General features: G+C 38.1%; 1 protein-coding gene across 1 annotated transcript in view; it reads left to right on the top strand.

Moving 5' to 3' along the window:
• Nucleotides 1-344: 344 nt before the first annotated feature.
• The window catches only part of CREM (cAMP responsive element modulator), a 135224-nt gene continuing 114748 nt past the window's right edge, over nucleotides 345-20820 (top strand). The window contains exons 1-2 of the mRNA XM_006871236.1: nucleotides 345-376; nucleotides 16217-16317. Coding sequence (XP_006871298.1) covers nucleotides 16274-16317 — 44 coding nt within the window. The 5' untranslated portion in view covers nucleotides 345-376; nucleotides 16217-16273. The remainder of the gene's footprint in view (nucleotides 377-16216; nucleotides 16318-20820) is intronic.

The following is a 20820-nucleotide window of genomic DNA, read 5'->3' as shown; positions in this document are numbered from 1 at the left end:
CCGCACACCCGTTCCATTTAATTGTTGGATTGTCAGCGCCGCACTCCCGCGGGCGCCCGGCAGGGGGCGGGGTTAGAGCTTGGATTTTTCGGGCGGGCGTTCCCCGGGGAGGGAGTAGCGGAGTGGGGGAGGGGTTAGGCAGGGCGCGAGGACGCTGTTCCGTCGGCTTCTGCGCTACATTTCGTCCCGACTCGGCGAAGAGGTCGTGGCTGCCGCATCAGAGCTGACGTGGGAACTACGTGGGGCCGCCGCCGGCGCCGGCGCCGGGTTGCTGGGCGGTGGCGCCGCTCTTGAGCGGCGGGTCCGGCTCGGCGTCTCCACCTCCTCCCGTCCGTAATCAGTGACGAGGTCCGCTACGTAAATCTCATCGCGGCGGGTAAGTTGCGCGTCTGCCCCCCGGACCTAGAGACCTAGGAGCCGGCGACTCACAAGAAGGAGGCGGAGGAAGGAGGCGGAGCGGAGCCTGCTGGCAGAAAGGGTTGGGGCTTCCGCGGGCGGGAAAGGCGGGAGATCTCGGCGGCACCGGGCGCTGGGATTTTCAGGCCGGCCCAGCGCGGAGGAAACCGGTTGCGGCCGATGGGTCCAGCCCGGAGCGGACCCAATATCGGCCTCTGGGGCCGCAGGCTGGCTCTGTGGCGGCGCGCCGACCGCGGTTTCCGGGCCTGGAAGACCTGATCGGCAAGAGCACCGCGGCCTCCGGACGTGGCTCGTCCCCAGCTAGTCGCCGGCGGCCTCCGGGGCTCCCCGCTCCGACCCCGGCGTCCCCGGCCCAGGAAGCGGAGCTCCTCACCCTCCCCAAGGCCGACTGTGCCCGTTTCCCCTTGGCCTCTCACGGAAATGTGCAGCGCGCCAGACCTTATCGCTTACGTCCGCTTAAACTTGACCAGTTGGCTCGCTGTTTGCCTTACATTTAATCAGATAACTCTCTTAAGCGTGAGTGAGAAAACCAATTTAAAAGCCTCTTCTTTGGAATTGGTTAACATTTGAAAAATCTTTCGGAAAAAGCCTGACCGCTCTGATGAATGTGGGCTTCGCTCTTTAAAAAAGAAACAAGAAAAAGTACGTTGGGTTTTCTTTACCACAGTCGACGATCAATAGCACCGTTGACCCAGTTTAAACATAAATTAACGCATTTCTTCTCTGAAACATGGATGTGAGGAACATTGCTGATTGATTTTAGTCCCTAGATACGATAGATCTGAAGATCTGAAGAAATGCTTTTATAATGGCCTGTGAAGAAGGAACAAATCTGAGATGAAATCGCAGTTGTTTTTTTCTTTGGTTCTGAGTTTTGCCTTTTTAGTGTCACCTAACAAGGAGCTCTGGTAGTGTAGTGGTTACGAATCGGGCTGCTAACCTGAAGGTCGGCAGTTCGAAACTACCAGCTGTTCCGCGGGAGAAAGATGAGGCTTTCTGCTCTTGTAAAGATTTGCAGCCTTAGAAACCCTGTACGGTGTCGCTGTGAGTCGGAATCGATATCACAACACGTAACCACCTCTGGTAGCCCAGTGGTAGGAGGAATCCGGCTGCCATCCTCAGGGTCAGTAGTTCAAAACTACCAGCTGTTCCGCCGGAGAAAGATGAGGCTCTCTGCTCCCCTAAAGATACACTTTAGGAAAAAACCCTGTACAGGGTCGCTGTGAGTCGGAACCGACTCCACCACACATAACAGTAACAGCAGCAGCAACAAGGTTCCCCCCCCCACCCCCACAGCCTGCTTTGTAAAGAATTAAACCTCGTTCTTGATCCTTTGATTATGTGAACACCAGGTCCCTAAGAACCAGGAAATTTTCAGAATTGTGCTAAACAAAATGAGCCATCGCTTGGAATTCAGATAAATTTTAACTTAATATGACCAACTTGGAAGTCAGAATAAAAGTGAAAGCGCCAGTTAGGTTTTGAACTGAGCTTATCTACATGACTTTTATAGTTTGTTCCTTTTATGCTTAATTTGTTAGACTGATAGAGTGTAACCACCTTCCCATGAATGCAAATCTAGATACAGTAAGAAAAATTTCAGATTGCATTAATAATTCATGTTCTTTATCTTGCAGCATTGAAAAGCTAAGCTATCAAGAAACCCCGAAATTTTCATATAGTTCAAAGCTAAAATCCAGATGCTTAATGATACACTTGTTTTTTGAATTATGATTTTGTATAGTGAAACTAATGCATTTGCTAATGTTTTGTACTGTTAAGTAGGGTATTGCTAAGTAGAGTGAATAACTAGGTACTAAGATCTTCGTTTTTTACAGTTATTTTTTTTTGTTATCTCTTGGGTTTTTCTCCTAGTCTTAAGCTTCTTTCTGGATGACAAACTTTTTCCTCTTAAGCCATAATCTGTGTACCTTTGAACTTCAAGTGACATAAAAAAATTTTTTTTTCCAAAGGAAAGCAAATTGCAAAAATACGTTTTGACCAATAAGTGCTAAATGCTAATAAAAAACTGAAGTTTAAGGAAGTACTTAATGATCCAAACACAACTTTAAAAACACATTTAAAGGTTTTGATCCTGGATGAGTAAACACTTAAAGTATTGTCATATTAAGTGTTGATAATTACACATACATCTCTGGTGAGTCTGTAAGCAGATCAGTGTTAGTACGTGCTTTCTCCATTTTGTGGTGGTTGGCATAGAATCATTTTGGTGAGTACGAACTTGTAATTACACTGATGTTTTGTGTACATATTTTTGTAAGAGTGTATGAATAAATTTTTCTTTAATGTGTAAACACAGGAGCTTTTTAGTCTTTTTTGATTTTGCACTGTCCCTAAAAGTAATTGAAATTTTCTTCTACTAAAGACTTGAACCGCTGTGGGCTAATGCTTCAGACTGCAAAGTCGTTTGAACTGCAAGGTCAGTGGTTCAAGCTTAACAGCTGCTCCTTGGAAATCCTAACAGGGTCTCTATGGGTCGGGATTGACTCAATGGCACTTAACACAACAACAGACTCTTTAGGTATTGGAGCATACTGTAATTACTCACTAGGTGGATCATGATATAATTAAAATGTGAAATCTTGGTTATTATGATCATTGGGAGTTTTAGATTATTAGCGTACCTAAAGGACCAACTCCTTACCAGTATAGATCTTTTTCTGATCTTGACTGCTCCCCCCCCCCAGTTTATATTCTCTACAAGTATATTGGGTCAGAAAATTGAGCAAGACTTATTATTATTGAAGTGAGTAATCTATTGGAAAGCTCTCAAGTATCCTGCTCCATTTAAATAGATGTCTTTAAATAAGACTGAACAATGCAGACACTTAACAGCTGAACCATTGGTATTTTGATATGCTGTCAACATTGGTAACTAAGGAAATAAGCCTGAAATGTTTTTGATTTCTAATGTTTCTATATTATTAAACTGATGAATTCCATGTATAGAAGTTAACTTTGAAAAGAGTTAGCATACATTGAATGTAGTTTTATTATTAAGACAGGAATTAAAAAATACAGAATTCAGGAAAAATGTAGCTCATCTTTTACGTGTAGGTATAAGTAAACATTTTTCATCATTAAGTTACTAATTTAAAGAACAGAAAAGCCATTTAAAATACCTTTTATTATACAAAACACCTTGAGAGTGGGCAGTGCTTAAAGTAAATACCCACAGGTTTTCTTTTTTGGATGCTCTGGAATATCCAGAAGAGTTTTAGAATGAAGAAGAAAACTTTAGGATAACATTAGTGGGGGTTTGTCTTGACGTCGCTTGTGATGCGATACTGTAAAGCTTAGTGCTGTAGTTCAGTTACAGTGAAGTTTACAAACTGAAAAGGAGGTCTATTTTTGTGTCTCATGACTGTTGGAAGAAATTACTGGCAATATGTATGTGGAACAAATTTTATAAATAGATAAAAAGGATAGAGTAGGAAGCTATGGTATGGGATTTTTGCTTGAAGACTTCAACTCTTCATTGGTGAAGGATTATTATGAAAATGTTACTAGCAGCTCTTTCTCGCATACTCCTATCAGGCCCTTTTGAAGGATCCCAGGTGGCACAAGCTAACACTGTTGCTAACTCAAAGGTTGGTGGTTTGAACCTACCCAGTGGCCCTGAAGAATAAAGGTCTGGCAAACTGAGTCTATGACAATTACAGCCAAGCAAATGCTATGGGAGCAGCTCTCCTATATAACACTATCACCCTGAGTCTGAGATTGGACAACACCAACAGTTCTCTCCAAATGGGAGCCTTTCAGTGCATGCTTTTCTAAACAAGATAATTACATGTGAAAATAAACATCTTAAGTTATTCTAGGAAGCTTTTTTTTCTTTCTTTCTTTAAATTACAATGTACTTAAGAGTTACCTTAACAGAAATGTTAACCACTTTCATTCATAAACTTAAAAGAGTTTCAGTAGTTTTTGTTGATAGCACAAAAACAAGTCTTTTTTGATTAGAAATGTGTTTAACTGGAACTTACATCCTAGCATTGATTATGGTGAAAAGTTCGGCTCTGGAATTGGGACAACTGCATTACACATAAGGACCCTTCTTACTGTATGTGGACAGTTAGAATGCTTTTACTTCTTAAACTATTAGAAGACAAAATTTTCTTAAAATACAGAAAACAAATATGTGTATATATGGGTGTAAAGAATCATTCAAACAAAAATTATTGTTAATTGCCATTGAGCCTGTTCTGACTCAGCCATGCTATACCGGGTTTCAGAGAAGCAGCTGGTAGGTTTGAACAGCTCCTTACCAGGATGAAAGTTAAATTTAATGTATGTTTCTACACTTAAATACCAAAATACCAGTTTTGTTCAAATACACAAGACAGAACCAATCTAGGTAAGTATAAATGCTGAAATTTGATCTTCTGAACTTTAATTATTTCTAGTGTCTGTCATTCTTTTTCAAATTTACTAATCAGTAAACAAGTACAATTGTGTGTAATGTATAGATAAGGGTTTTGAAATATATTTAAAGAACAATGATGAAGCATGCAACTATAAAGAAAAACCCTACAATGATTCCTTTAGTCAAGCAAGTAAAATTCCCCAAATGATTTAAAATTTGCTTCTTCATTTCATCAATTGGGGGCAACAGGGATTTAATGGGTGGAGATGGGCCATGATTATTTGAATTTCATTTTTCATTTCCTCTTTAATAGCTGATTCTGCTGTTCATTGTGAAATAGTCAAAAACAGGCAGGTAGGAAAAGAACTGAAGGTGAATGTACAGGTAGTCATTAAGTGATTCTTAGTAAAGTTTTAAAAAATAACGAACCTAACTCAATAGACTTGGAGTGACCTGGAATAATATATCACATGTTCATCTAATTTTATGTATCATTTATGTTTGAGTTAAAACTTTACAAATGTTTGAAATATATACAAGGATCGTTCCTGGATAGTTTGGTACTTTTACCAAAACATGGAGATTGGCTAAACGCTGAAAAATTGTCTAACTTAATTGCTTTTGCTATTTCTCTTGTTTTCCCTTAACTCCTTTACTTAAAATGCTTAATAACCAAAGGCTCATTCCTGTCAGCTTCAGGAAATGACCAGCTTCATATTCTTCCTTTGTCTTTTAGATCTTACTCGCTCTCGCTGCTTAAATTATAGTTGACTTATGAAGATATCCTACTTTCCCCAAGAGCTCACTAAAGTCTTGCTTCATCCTAGAACCAAAGAAACAACTTGTACCTCATGGTTTTTGTTTTTTTTTTTTCTGTTTCCCAAAAAGATTGTTTGCAGCCTTTTATACTACATTCTTTATCTGAGAGGGTTTCAAAAAGTTTGTGGAAAACTGGAATTAAATGATAATGGATTATTTACACACATTTTTTGAAGCTCCCCTGTATGTCCCTATTTGTTTAATAACTGCTAAAGTTATTAAAGGAGCTCTGGTAGCGTAGTGGTTACGAATCGAGCTGCGAACCTTAAGGTCAGCTGTTCGAAACTACCAGCCGCTCCGCGGGAGAAAGATGAGGCTTTCTACTCCCGTAAGGATTTACACCCTTGGAAACCCTGTACAGGGTCGCTATGGGTCAGAACCGACTCGACGGCACTTAACAACAAACAAAGTGATAGGCTGCTTAAAAGTCAACTTTGGTCATTTCAGCTAGCTGATATCTATTCTGCTTAACTTTACTGGTAGAATGGAAGGGGAGAAAGGAAGTTTAACATTTAAAAAATAATTTTTCTTTTAGCATATTGCTATTTTAGAAAGCCTTCACTTTTTGTTTCACTAAAAGCACAGAAAATTGTTTTTTTTTTTCATTTGAAGAATATTGTGTATTGCTAAACATTTGTGCTTAGTTGTTCAAAGAGGTAAGACTTCATTTAAACCAACTATAGAGCTCTGGTAGCATAGTGGTTACAAATCGGGCTGTGAACTTTAAGGTCAGTGGTTCGAAACTACCAGCTGCTCTGGGGGAAAGATGAGGCGTCCTGTTCCTGTAAAGATTTACAGCCTCGGAAACCCTGTACAGACTCACTATGAGTCGGAATCGACTCCGCGACACATAACAACATAAAGCTTTACTTATATCATGATGAATATTAATTATTAACCTTATCAGTTGAAGTGCTGATAAATGTTAACCACTGTTAAGATTTGATGTTACAACATGGCTACTAGTCTACCTTCTCTCTTTTTTTTTTCCACTTTCATTTTTTTTCTTTGCATTCTTCCTCCTCATGTCTTGAATATATTTATAATTTTTATGCTGTGTTCTCAAAAGACTTTATAAAGAACAGGCCTGGGAAGAAAGGAGAAGCTTTGTCATCAATTTGCTCTTTTGTCTTTACCTTCCTCTTCCTATCCCAGTTCCTTTTTTATTCCTCTTTACTAATGAGGGAAAAAATTTTATAGGTTTTTTTAAAAAAAGACTATATTTTATGTTCTTTATTACGTTGTCAGTGCTTTGACTTTGAAAGAAGGGCAGGGAAGGTGTATTTTCAGTATATCTCTGTTTTATTGCTTCTGAACTGACTGCTAAACCTGGGGGTATGTGGGGGACCTGTTAATGCATAATACTAACTGCACTGCTCATAATGTTTTCATCTGATCACATCCAGGATAGATGAAAAGTGTTTTCTTCATGACCAAATTCAAGGCTAGATAGAATGTTTTTGTTTTTTTTTTAGATTTTCAAGGTTCAGTTGAGAACAGTTTATTTTAAGAATGTATTTCTTGTGATAAGATTTCTCAACTTTTTCTGTGTCGCGGATCCCTTTGTCTGGTAAAACCTGTAGGCCCTTTATCAGAAAAATGTTTTCAGAATGATTAAAAACATACATAAAATTGCAAAAGGAGCTGACTGTGTTGAGCTACAGTCATCAAGAAAAAGACAAATTTGTGATACAGTATTAAGAATTTAATGCATTAAAAAGTTTGAATTCTAATGATGGGTCTAATAACCACCAGAATTTCTGATTTGTGATGTATACAAATGGTATTTTAAGATGGCTATGATGCCTGCAATGTGATGTGAAAATACCTAGATTTCTATTGATGACAAAGTCTGAGGCAATGCTCATGTACTATTGTGGTCTGTTGCTAAATTCGAAACTCAAAGAAGTAGCTAATTTTTATTTAGAGGTTAGTTTAAAATAAACATGTAGTTTTTTTCCTATTTAAATCCAAGTTTCCCATTTAAACCCTCTGAAGAATCTATGGACCCTAAGTCTAAAATCCACGCTTTATGGGAAAGTAACCAAAATACCTCAATTTGGAGAACTCTCAGTGAGTTATGGAGTCTTGGTGTGGTGCTCTGGGTTAATGTGCTGGATGGCAATGTCCACTTGAACTGCAAGGTCGGTGGTTCAAGCTCACCAGCCGCTCCTTGGAAACACTATACAAGGGTCCCTATGGGTTGGAACCAACTTGACCGCACTAACAATAATGAGTTATAGGTGAGAAGTTGTTTTCATTTCCCCTATAGGATCCCTATGAACCAACTTGACAGTACTTAACAACAAGCAATAGGTATGGATTCCTGGTGCAAGGTTGGCTTGAACCACAGGTTGGCAGTTCAAACTCACCAGCCGCTCCTTGGAAGCAATATACTGGCTCGCTATGAGTCAGAACTGACTGTATTGCACTTAGCAGCAACATGATAGATAAACGATATACAGCAATGTAGTGTGTCTAGAGGTTAAGCATTGGACTGTGAACCTCAAGGTTGGCAGTTCAAGCCCATCAACTGCTCCTTGAGAGATTGATAAGGCTTTCTGCTCCTCAAAGATTTACAGCCTTGGAAACCCTATATACAGTGGTTATGAGTTAGAACTGACGACAGTACTTAACAGCAGCAACAACAATTACAAAAGATATAAGGGGTCCTGATTTGACACTGTAGGATAAGCATTGGACTGCTTGCTCATCGCAATGTCAGTGACAGAAACTCCAGCTGCTTCTCAGAAATCCTGTACAGTGTTGTTGGTACTTAACAACAATAGGTATACGTTTTTGTTTTTAACTTTTAAAACTTTTTATTGTGAATTAATTAAAAGTTTGCAGAGCAAATCCATCAGTTGTACATTCAACAAACCATACATAGTCCTTCGTTTCAGTGACTGCAATCCCCTCCATGTGACTTTACACCAGTTACCCCACTGCTTCCCTCTGATTCTTGTTTCCATTCCAAATGTCTTCCAGCACTTCTGCATTTTGTTCTTAGGTAAATGCAGCCTCTTTGATCTTGAATGGTTGACCATTCCATGAAGTGGATACCTCATTAGTGGTGGTACCCCCTATGTACATATCAACTGCTTAGTTGTTTGTTTGTTTTTTTAATAACTGGGCTGTTAAATGATTTTGTCTGCATGTTTCCATATCATTTTTTATAAAATACATTTTTACTTTTGCAAAATAATGGTATGCATATAAAAATCCATCAAGTGTGTAGCTCTTTTTCTTAAGAGGGCAATCCCATGACATAGTTTATGGGGAAAATAAATAATATTTGTAAAAGAAGGTAGTAGAAGGTTATAATGGTGGTTTTTTGTTTTGTTTTTTTCTTTTGCACCGTTTCCTCATAAAAGATCCATATTGTGTTTCAACACTTTAAAAAGATGAGTCATGAACCATTACTTTCAAACTTATTTTTTAATGTGAAATATTTCCAATGCCTTGTTTCTTTGGATGCTTGACCTGTTAATCATCTTTTGGAAATGCAAATATAATGTATGCAGATTCTGGTTCAACCTGTAGCTTTAAAACTGGTGAAAAACTGGTTTTCAGAAATTGTTCATGGCAAAGAAAGAGGAAAAATGTGAGTTTTAGCTTATAGAGAAATTTATCAATGTTTATTACATTTTCTTTTTATTCTAAAGATTCAGTATTGAAGAATAAAAACATGGTGTGCATGAACTTGTAAATCTGTCTTCCTGAGTGTAGAACTTTGAATATGTGGTTAATTCTTAACACTGTAGAAGTTCTCCTGTCAATGCAGTTATAACTGGAGGATCAGAAAAGTCAATTGAGGAATCACAGTATGGCGGTTCTAAAACTTTTCATTTGGATCTAGACGTTTAAATGTATTTTCATGCATTTGTTAGTCTGTACGGTTGTAAGACTACCATATATCTTTCTATTTTGAATATGCTAGTTTTTGGGGTTTTTAAAAAATAGTCTTTCAGAAACCATCTCAGTAATATATAATTTGTGATTTCCATTTTTGAAAGTGTAACAGTAGCCTTAATTGTTTCACAAGTGTTTCTATAAAGATCTCTGCAATTTCCTAAGTGTTTTATAGTTATCTCCAACAGTATTATCTAGTTCAAATGTAGGAATGTTGGTTTTTTTTTTTAAGCAGCCTGCCTTTTTTGTCTTTCCAAAGCATTCAGGTCAGTTTTCATAGAACAACTCTCTTTTTAACTCATGCCATTTGTTAGCGTGCTGTTTAACAGAATTTCAACTTGGAAACAATAAGGATGACTGGTAAAGTGGGTTTGGAGCTAAACACAACTGACTGTTAGGAATCCAGCTGGTAGGAACAGAGCACTTGGGCACATAAAATAAGGAACTACTGTGGGTATTCGCTGAACTGTAGGTTTTATTGACGGAATAGAGAATACTGGTAAATACTAAGAGCTTATTGTTTAGGTAAGCTTTTTATATTCAAGGGCCGTCGAGAAGGTTCTGAACTATAGCGACCCTCTATAGGGTTTCCGAGGAGGAGCTGCTGAGTTTGGACCACATCATGTATATAAAGTGCCATTGAGTCTGTTCTGACTCATAGTGACCCTGTATGGGGTTTCCCAGGTGCGACTGGTGAGTTTGAACTCCCAACTTCGCGGTTCAAATCAACTTCAGTCAAGTGCTTATTCTACAGTTCCACACCAGAAATCCACATATTATGTATGTCTGTGTGTGTGTATATATATATATATATATATATATATATATATATTATATATATATATATTTATATATATAATATATTTATATTATATATATATATTTTATATATACCATATTTTTATATGGTATTAAATATAAGACCATATCAAGACAACTATATATATATATATAGTTTTTCCAGAAAATTGTATTAAGATATTAATGTAATCAGCACTTATGCTGATTATGTATGTGGAGTTGCTTCTGACGCAGCAACCCTGTACAGGGTTTTGGAGTCTGTAAATCTTTACAGCACCAGAAAGCCTCATGTTTCTCCTGTGGAAAGTTGATAGTTTCGAACTGCTGACTTTGAGGTTAGCAACTCAATTCGTAACGACTCTGCTACCAAGCAGACTAGATGTTCAAATTTTTTTAAGGGTAAATATAGTGCCATCTTATCTCTTGTCAACATATTTTCAATATAATTTTGTATGTTGTTGTTAAGTGCCGTTGAGTTGGTGCCAACTCATAGTAACCATGTCTAGGGTTTCCTAGGAGCGGTTTGTGGATTTGAACTGCTGACCTTGCGGTTCAACTGACTTTGTGGTCCAATGCATTATCCTGCAGTGCCGCAGCAGGACTCCAATCTTGTTTTGTTGTTGCCTTCGGACTCTAGTCACCCTGTATAAGGTTTCCACTGACGATGTTGTTCAGAGTGACCTTACAGTCCAGTGCTTTATCCTAGAGTGCTGTATTTTATGGATACTTGATACCAATGAAATTAACTGAAGCAATTATGTCAGGGTGAATATACCAATATTGGTGATGCTTATGTTGAATGTCAAATGTTATTTCTGTAATTAAATCTAAGAGAAAGTTTTTATGTTATGGTAAATGACTTTTCCTTCACATACCTCAGAAAAACTGATGTCCAGACAAAATAATATTTTTCTCTATTAGTGTAAGCTGTTATTTGCCTGTAATAGAGGTGTCTAAAATATCCCTTTCTGTTCAAAAAGGATAAAGCTCTAAAACCACTTGGCAGATAGGATTTCAAATTAGTTTTTGCAGGAAATTGGTAGTGTGTGGGACATTTATTGCCTCAATAACGTGTAGTTTTTAGGCATATGGAATGGGGTTAAAAATGAAAAACTCAGACTATATTGCTAAACATCACAGTAAATCCAAGGGATGTGTTTTAGACAAAATAGAATATTTTTATATGGTATTAAATATAAGACCATATCAAGACAACTGAGCTTTTAACCATTCGAGTGTTTGGGCAGGGGAAAGGAGAGTGGCCATATTGATACCTAGCTACCAAGTAAGAGCATGTTTTGAGACATTAAAACTAGATTTGGGGTGAGATAGAATAGGAAGGAGAGGCATACCTCCAAATCTTTATACTTTTATAACAAAAACAAAAGTGAATCTCCTACCAAGACCTAATTTCTAATTCTCAGAGCTATGGTTACTTACCCTGAGGCAAGAGGAGTCATTGGGAAATTTTGAATGAGGAAATTGCCTGTTTAGGTGTACATTTTGTATAGAGTGTTTGGGCATAGTCTAGTCCTGGTTGTGGCACTGTAGGTTAATGCACCTGACTGTAAGGTTGGCTTGCCTAGTAAGGTCAGTGATTCAAGCTCACCAACTACTCCTTGGAAACCCTCTGCAGGGTTTCTATGAGTCGGAACCGAATGATGACCCTAACCAATAACAACAAATCTGTATTGTGAAGCTTGAGTGAGGTGAGACCAGGGTAGAGGCTATTATTGTTTTGTTATTAAGCGCTGTCCAGTTGGTTCCAACTCAGTAACTCTGCCTAGGGTTTCCGAGGAGCAGCTGGTGGGTTTGAACTGCTGACCTTGTGGTTCACAGTCCAGTGCTGATCCTATAGCGCCAAGCCAAGAGTCCTATTATTGCTTTGTTGTTAGATGCTGCTGAGTTGGTTCCTACCCATAGCGACCCTATGTAGCGTTTCTGAGGAGCGGCTGGTGAGTTTGAACTGCTCACCTTGCCATTTAAGCCAACCTTGTGGTTGAGTGCTTATCATACAGTGTCACACCATGACTTTAGTCATGTCCAAAGAGTCCAGGTCTGAAGTAATCAGTGGCAAGGAGGATGGAGAATAGAACTGATTCAGGAGATACTTAGGAGGCAGAATTAATAATAGGGCTGAGTTTGCTAATGAGCCTTGCGTATATTCCAAGCACATTTTGCCAATTTGTGTCCATTGCTTTATTTTGTCCTCTCACAAAGTTGGGGGTCTTTCCATTGGGCAAACCAGGAAAGGATGCTTGGAGAAATTATGGTCCAAGCTCACACAGATAAGTGATAGTCTTGAAATTCACCAAGATCAACCTCCAAAGTCGTGTTCTTTATATCACACCACTAGTGTGTTTCTAAGGAACCTTAGTTACATAAGGTCAGCAGTTCAAATCTCCCAGGCGCTATGTAGGAGAAAGATGAGGCATTCGACTCCCCTACAGATTTACAGTCTCGGAAACCCTATTTAGGGTCACTATGCGTCAGAACAGAGTCAACAGCATACTGCCACCACAATATTACTGTACCATATTGCCATTTAAAGAATTGGGGCAGTGGAAACGGAAATGAAGAGAAAGGAGGACTCCTAGATAGAATGTGTCAGTAGTGGTATCAGTCATTGAGATGTAAGTACAGGAAGAGGTGAATTGCAAAGTGGGAGTTGAGTTTAGTTTTAAGCAATTTGTGTTTGAGGCTCTGTGAGCCAGCCATTGTTGTTAAGTGCCATCGAGTCATTTCCAACTCATCAAGACCCTGTATAGTGTTTCTGTGGAGCGACTGGTGGGTTTGAATCACCAACCTGCAGTTAGCAGTCCGGAACTTATCCTACAGCTCCATAACAGGACTCCAGCCATGTTTTTTGGGACTCATCAAGTGACGTTGAAGTGGTCCAGGCGAAACATGTGGAGGAGATTTAGTGATGGAAGCCTGGGGAATACCGACTTTCTGAGTGACCAAAGAAGACTGACAATGAAAGTCCTGAGAATTGAAAGAAAAACATGAATGTGATAGAGAAGTTCAAGGAACAAGGGACTTTAGGGAGAGTGGGAAATGCTGTAGAGATGTTCAGGAGGAGAGGAACTTTTTGAAAAACGTCCTTTTGGATTTGATTAGCAAGCAGTCATCAGTGACTCTGGAGAGAGTTGTTGGAAGGAAATAATTCTCTGAAAATCCTGAGCAGGTTCATATTTATTTTATGGTCATTATTCTGGTATGAAGCAAGTCATTTTTCACTTTTGACATGTATTTCTGTGATTTTGGTTGAAGCTAGTATTCTCTCCAGTGGTAATTGCCTCTGGAAAAAGGAAGTGGGTGGATACTCCTGGATTCACTGAATATTTTTTTTTGTCTTTTGAGTAAAGATACCTTTAAAGTTTTGAAACATAAGAACATATTACTTTCTCAAGAAACCTAATTGAAAATTCTTTCTTAGGGCGATAGAGAAATTGGCAGTTCCTTCTCCTGTCCTTACATGGTATTTGGCCAGCATTATTATTTAAATTAAGGAGCTCTGGTAGTATAGTGGTTAGGAATCTGGTTGTGAACTGCAAGGTCAGCAGTTCTAAACTATCAGCTGTTCACGGGAGAAAGATGGGGCTTTCTGCTCCCGTAAAGATTTACAGCCTCGGAAACCCTGTACAGGGTCGCTATGAGTCGGAACCGACTCCATGGCACATAACCACCACCATTATTTAAATTAGACTCCTAGTGTGGTGCTATAGGACCAGCGCTGGACTGTGAAAACCACAAGGTCAGCAGTTCAAACGCACCAGCTGCTCTTAAGAAACATTATGCAGGGTCAGTATGAGTTGGAACTGACTCACAGCACTTAACAACAACATTATTCAAATTAAAATATGTTTGTCGATGTGTCTGTCTCCCGCGTTAGGTTGCAGACTCTTGGAGAACAAGGACATTTTATTACCTGTGTCCTCAGTGCCTAGCTAACATAAGGGTGTGACATACATAGCTGATGATAGTTGTTGTTGTTGTTAAATGCTGTGTAGTCGTTCTGACCCATAGCGACCCCGTATAGGGTTTCCAAGGAGCTAATGGTGAGCTTGAACCACTGATATTGTAGTTCAAAGGGCTTTGCAGTCTGGTGCATTAACTCACAGGGCTATACCAGGACTGATGATTATTCTCTAATAAACATGGTCACACTATGTTTAAGAAAGATGTCCCTATAAAACACAGAATGAAGTCTAATCCAAATGGGTGGCATCATCCTTGCCTTTCATTCGTGTTGTTAGTGCCATCCAGTCAGTTCTGACTCAGCAACATAGTGACCCTGTATAGGGTTTCCTAGAAGTGGATGGTGAGTTTGAACCACCAACCTTGTGGTTCAAACAACATTGCAGTCCAATGCTTATCCTATAGTGCCCCTACAGGACTCCAATTTGTTTATGTTAGTATAACCAAAAAACTCACCAAAAAACTCACTGCCATTGAGTTGGTTCTGATTCTTTGTGACCCTGTGGAGTTTCTCAGACAAAATCTTTGCAGGGGCAGGCAGCCTCATTTTTCTTCTTTGGAACAGGTAGTGGGTGTGAACCACAATCTTTCGGTTAGCAGCCCAACGCCTAACTGGTTCAAATGACTTGTGTCTCCTGCAGTCCTTCTGCTAGGGGACCAGGGGCTGGTAACACTAATCCTTACTTCAGGTTCTCAGTGTAGCATGGCATAATTGCCTGCGTTTTGCACCAGTTCCCAAAGTTTCAGAGAACTACCACTTAGAACCCTGAAAATAATACATGTGTGGCTAACTTCCAGCAACACCAGCATAGACACCTAGAAGGTACTTATATAGATGAGGATAGGTTTTTTTGTTTATTGGTGTTTAAACTCTAAAAGACTCGCTGACATTTATTTGTCTTTTTTGTTATTGCCATAAGATATGGGTTTAAAAACTGGAGTTTAAGAATCCAAATTTACTTAACTGAGATTGGAGGAATCGCTAAGTCTTCTGCTCTGAGAACCTTCAAACCGTGAACTGAAATTATTCCCTGAAGTCATAAGTAAACTAAACAACTGTCTAGCTAAATTAGGAAAGAATGCTGCAGTGAGCATTGTTCATTTTTAAAGAATTATCTGTATGAGATCAGATTTTCAACAGTAATTCTAAAGCCTGGATGGAGCTGTTCAGGGGATAGTGAGACTGGCATCATTGGTAGTTGAACAGTATGGGCGGAGCAAGGGAGAATGGTGATACATGTGAAGAATGTAACTTATGTTATTGTACATGTAGAAACTGAGAATTGGGTGTATGTTCTGTGTATATTTTCACCAAAACTAAAAATAAATAAGATTCAGTTGCTGATATTTTATTTTATAGCTGGAATGTCTAATAAAGTAGCTTTTTTTTAAAAGATGGGCTTAATAAGGCTTTCACAGGAGATTTTTAATGAACTGTTGATATTTTGTTTGGAGCTAATATTCTAGGGCAAAACCCAATTTTAAATTTAAAATAAATGAAAACAAGTTGAAAAATTTGTCCAACTGGAATGAAATTTTATAGAATGATAGATTTACTGTTTATGAATGAATTATTAACATGATAAGGTAGAGCTAATACCTCTGATACATGTTTATGTGTATTACATGGTTTAGGTAATATTTTGTCTTTTTATCAATAGAAAATAATCTAAGAAAGTATTGTTTAATTTCTGTGAGAATTATCACCTAGGAATAAATTAAAAATAGAAGTAAAATTGAAAGAAATAAAAATTGCTTTCAGTGTTGTTTCTTTCTTTCTTTTTAGTTTTGTAGAAACTAGAGACTACTTCCTGGCCTAGTTTTGAGAGATTTAAATTTTTTAAAAACATTGTTAATATGTTATGATCTCATAATTCAACAGTATACATTTTACTGCAGGATAAATAAAGAAGAAATCTGGGAAGGAGGAAAGCATTGATAACAAATGTCTTAATAATGAGCAAATGTGGCAGGAAAAAATTTATTAAGACAAATCTAAGGTAGGTGGATATGTTTTTCTGTTGTTTTGTAAGTTCTACTTGGAGAGCTTAATGATGAAGTGATGTGTACATATGTACACATACATACATACTTTTATGTATGTGTATATAAATATTTTAATAACATATACCAAGTTATTCAGTTATTCATCTTCCACTATGCTAGGCACTGTAGGAACAAATACATTTGGCATATGATAAGTGCTAGCTTTTCTAGATAGAAAGTAAACCATATATAAGGATGTGGACAATTCAGTGGATTATTAGAATTAGAAAAATCCCTAGTCGTCTCTTCCTTTAGGCTGTATTTGTACCTAATTAGTAAAACAGAAGAAAATCTCTACCATGCTTTTGCAGAAATTCAAATAGAGTTATTTTCAAGTTTCCTTTAGTTACTGTCAGATATAGTCTATTTCATCAGTTGAATTTGAATTTTAAAGAAAAATTTTTTTATGACTGTAAAGTTATTTAAAAGCACAGACTAGAAACACCGTTAAATCTTTTCCTTTTGAGCTCTTTTTTTAGAAGATGTGAAAAAATTCTCCAAAGGTAATACAAGTGTTCTGCACTGTAATTTATCTTTACAAACTGGATACAACAAAGTTTTGAGAATTTTATTAGTTAATTGAATATTTTAATTATAATCAGAAAGCTGACTTTTCATTTAGATATTTTTGGCCTATTTTGCCATTTCCCTTCTTTCTACTAAGGAACCCTGGTGGTGCCCAAGGTTAGACATTGGGCTACTAATGTCAAGGTTGGCAGTTGAAACACATTAGCCACTTAGAGGGAGAATGATGAGGCTGTCTGCTCTTGTAAAGATTTTACTCTCAGAAACTCTTTATAGGTTTACTATGAGTCAGAATAGAGTCTTGGTGTGATGCTATAGGATGAACACTGAACTGTTAACTATATGTTTGGTGGTTGAAACCCACCAGTCACTCCTCTGAAACCCTGTACAGGGTTGCTATGAGTCAGAACTGACCGGGCAGCAATTAATGATGATGCTATGAGTGAGAGTGGACTTGATGGCAGTGGATTTTTGGATTTTCTTTTTAGTATCATATTTTTTGGGAACACTTTGCTTTGTACCAATGATATAATTCCTTTAAGATGTTTTCTTTTTCCTCTCATTTTCCCTCCTATTTCTAAATCTATCTATTCCTGTTATATGTTGTTGTTGTTGTTAAGTGCCATCGAGTCGGGTCCGACCCATAGCGACCCTGTACAGGGTTTCCGAGGGTGTAAATCTTTACGGGAGTAGAAAGCCTCATCTTTCTCCCGCGGAGCGGCTGGTAGTTTCGAACCGCTGACCTTAAGGTTCGCAGCCCGATTCGTAACCACTACGCTACCAGAGCTCCTATTCCTGTTATATATGTAAGCCTAAATAACTGTGATGATTAATTACCTCAGTATTTCTTATAATTGTTAATATAATGAGTATGTATATATTTGTTTCTTCTACATAATGTTATGGTCATGTAACTTTTGTTTGTACTGTACCATACACAAACAATTCTGAACTATTCTCTATCTTTCTTGTTTTTTGTGTTGTACTATGTAAACAATAACACTACTTTCATTCTTGATTATTTGAGGGAATTATTTGTAGGATGCAGATATTCTATTGTAATCCTAGAAAATAATGGTATAAGTCAACAAATATGATTTGATTGAATTACCCCAACAAAGTCCATCTTAGAAATGGATAGATCCTATTTAAAAAAAAAACAAAAACAGTAGTTATATTCACATGTTACTCAACTGAAACGTAATATACAGAACTGGGATAACTTTTGTATTAAAGAATAAGAAAATTTGTTAAGTAATATGGATTTCAGAAGAAATATTTAACCTTCATAAGCAAAGAATGTTGCTACTATTCTTAGTTGTTTACAAGTTCTGATTTGCTCATTTTAACATATTCTGATCTTTAGGTTGTGGAACCAGATGTCTGCCTGTGTTTTTCCAGCATTTAGTTTATAGTGCTTAATGAACTTGTGTGTGAATATATTTAAAATAATTTTCTTGTGTTTTTGTACTTAAATATTCTATAATTTATAATTGCTAATTCTTTCTCTTCTAATAAAAATGGTTTGAGATTCAATTGCTGTATAATTTGAAAATTATTCTATTATCATCTATAACCATGTTTGATATTTGACTTACAGAAAGTGAGATTTTGGGAGAAGAATTTTATGATGTATGTCTTCTATCTTAATAGGCATATATATATTAGTGAACATTGCAGGACAAAAATGGATCTTTCTCTTATATTTTATTTATTAAATCTGTCTGGAGCAGTTGAAGTAAATCCCATACTTTATGTATTACAAAGATGAGTTTTCTAATTCAGGGACTCTTTCGTAAGTCGAGGGAAATCATGATATTTTAGTTTTTGATTACTCCTTCTCAACATACCCACTGCCATCGAGTCAGTTCCAACTCCTAGTGACCTCAGAGGGTTTATGAGGTGGTAAGTCTTTACAGGAGCCTCACTGTTCTCCTGAGCAGCTGGTGAGTTAGAACCACCGCCAAGTCAACCCAACTGTGCAATTATCAGCCCAAAGCTTAATGCAGAGTGCTCCGATGGGATCATTCCCACTTTATGTGCACATTTATTCTCCTACCTGCTCCATTCTCTTATATGCATAGTATGAGAAAGAAATGCCAGTTAGACACTTCTGTCAAAATTTGAAAATGAGCTGCCTTACATGTGTTGATACTGTGAGCATATACAGCTAAGTTTTGAATTTATCCTAAATTAAACACTCAAATGTTGGTTGAATATCTTTTGCCCTGAGTCGTGTCCTGCGGCGGGATTTCATTGTTCAGGAGGTTGTTCTAGAGAGCAGTTGGAGAGAGACACGTATAATAAACTTGTCTGTAGATATCAATAAATATTATTTTAGATTGATAGTGATGACCTTAGTATTCTATAGATGACTTTTTACCCTCAAACAAACTGATTTTAGTGTGTAAGTTGTACAGAATGACATGTACTGAGCACAATATTTGTCACTCTCCTAGACTATAGACTGCCACATCTTTCTCTCTTGGAGTGGCTGGTGAGGGGTTAATCTGAGTGCTTTATGCCATCAGGGCTTCTTAAGAGCACATCATTATTGTAATATGATGTCTGTTGTTGTTAAGTGCCATCAGGTTGGATCCAACTCAGAGCGACCCTGTATAGGGTTTCCAAGAAGCAGCTGGTAGGGTTGACCTGCTGACCTTATGGCTCGCAGTCCAGTGCTGAGCCTATAGCGCCACACCAGGAATCCCACAAATTGATTGCCACCTGGCTGTGGAAGGAGCAATGGAGTGAGTCATCGTCAGAAAACCCTTTTCAGGCCTTGTCGTGCTACCTATTATGTGCCCCTTGGTGGTGGTAGTTGTATACCCTTGAGTCTGTTCTGACTATAGCAGTCCTCTATAGGGTTTCTGAGGTGGTAAATCTTTACAGGAACAGAAAGCTCCATCTTTCTACCTTAGAGCGGCTGGTAGATTTGAACAGCTGACCATGCAGTTAGCAACCCAACACATAACCCACTATGCTACCAGGGTTCCTTTGTGCCCTTTAGAGCCTCATTTTTATCCTTGTGGTAATATCCAAGAGGTAGATGATCTTACAGATAAGTTGGTTAGTTTATTTAACACTTCGGTGGGTTCTATACTAGGCACTGGGATTATAGAAATTTAAGGTGTATTCTCTATCCTTGAGTTGCTCACAGTAGATGGTATCACTACTTTATGAATAAATGTATGTGGTAGTAGGGCTACGGTATCAGCAGTATTACCTATAATTAAGGAACTCAGAAGAGAAGAATTCTGCCCAAGGCTATTAGGATATGTTTACAAAGATGCTGTCCTTTGAACCAGGCCCTGAAAAACTAGTAGGAATTTGCATATTGGACTTGGGAAGAAAGGTTTGGGGACCTACTTTTGAAAAATTTGTTACTGAAAACCCCGTGGATCAGAGTTCTAGTTGAACACACATGGGCACACCATGAGTCAGAATCCACTCAACACCAAGTGGTTGCAAAGTTGTTAAACATTAAAAGTAGTAGACATTATCACATGGTATACTCAGTAAATGGTAATTATAGTTATGATAAAGAAGCCCTGGGGGCATTGTGGGCTAGGTTGTTGACTGCTAGCCGCAAGGCCAGCGGTTTAAATCTACCAGCCGTTCTGAAGGAGAAAGATGAGGCTGTCTGCTCTTGTTAAGATTTACAGTGTCGGAAACCCTACATAGGGTCCCAGTGATTTGGAATCGACTCTATGACAGTGAGTTTTTTGTTTTGATACAGCTATGGTTACTACTTTAGAAATTTAGATTTTGTCCTATTTTAGTAGGGAGCCACTGAAGACTCTTACGTGGAGAAGTATTTTAAGCAGAGAGATTCATGTTTTAGATAAACTTGGGCATGGATTGCAGTTGTTGTTGTTATGTTGGTTCCGACTCATTGCGACCCTGTACAGGGTTTCTGAGGCTGTAAGTAT

Source organism: Chrysochloris asiatica, unplaced genomic scaffold (assembly GCF_000296735.1).
Source record: "Chrysochloris asiatica unplaced genomic scaffold, ChrAsi1.0 scaffold00164, whole genome shotgun sequence".
In the NCBI taxonomy this organism is placed as follows: domain Eukaryota; kingdom Metazoa; phylum Chordata; class Mammalia; order Afrosoricida; family Chrysochloridae; genus Chrysochloris; species Chrysochloris asiatica.
The sequence above is the reverse complement of the archived record's forward strand: the minus strand, read 5'-3'. Positions and strand labels throughout refer to the sequence as shown.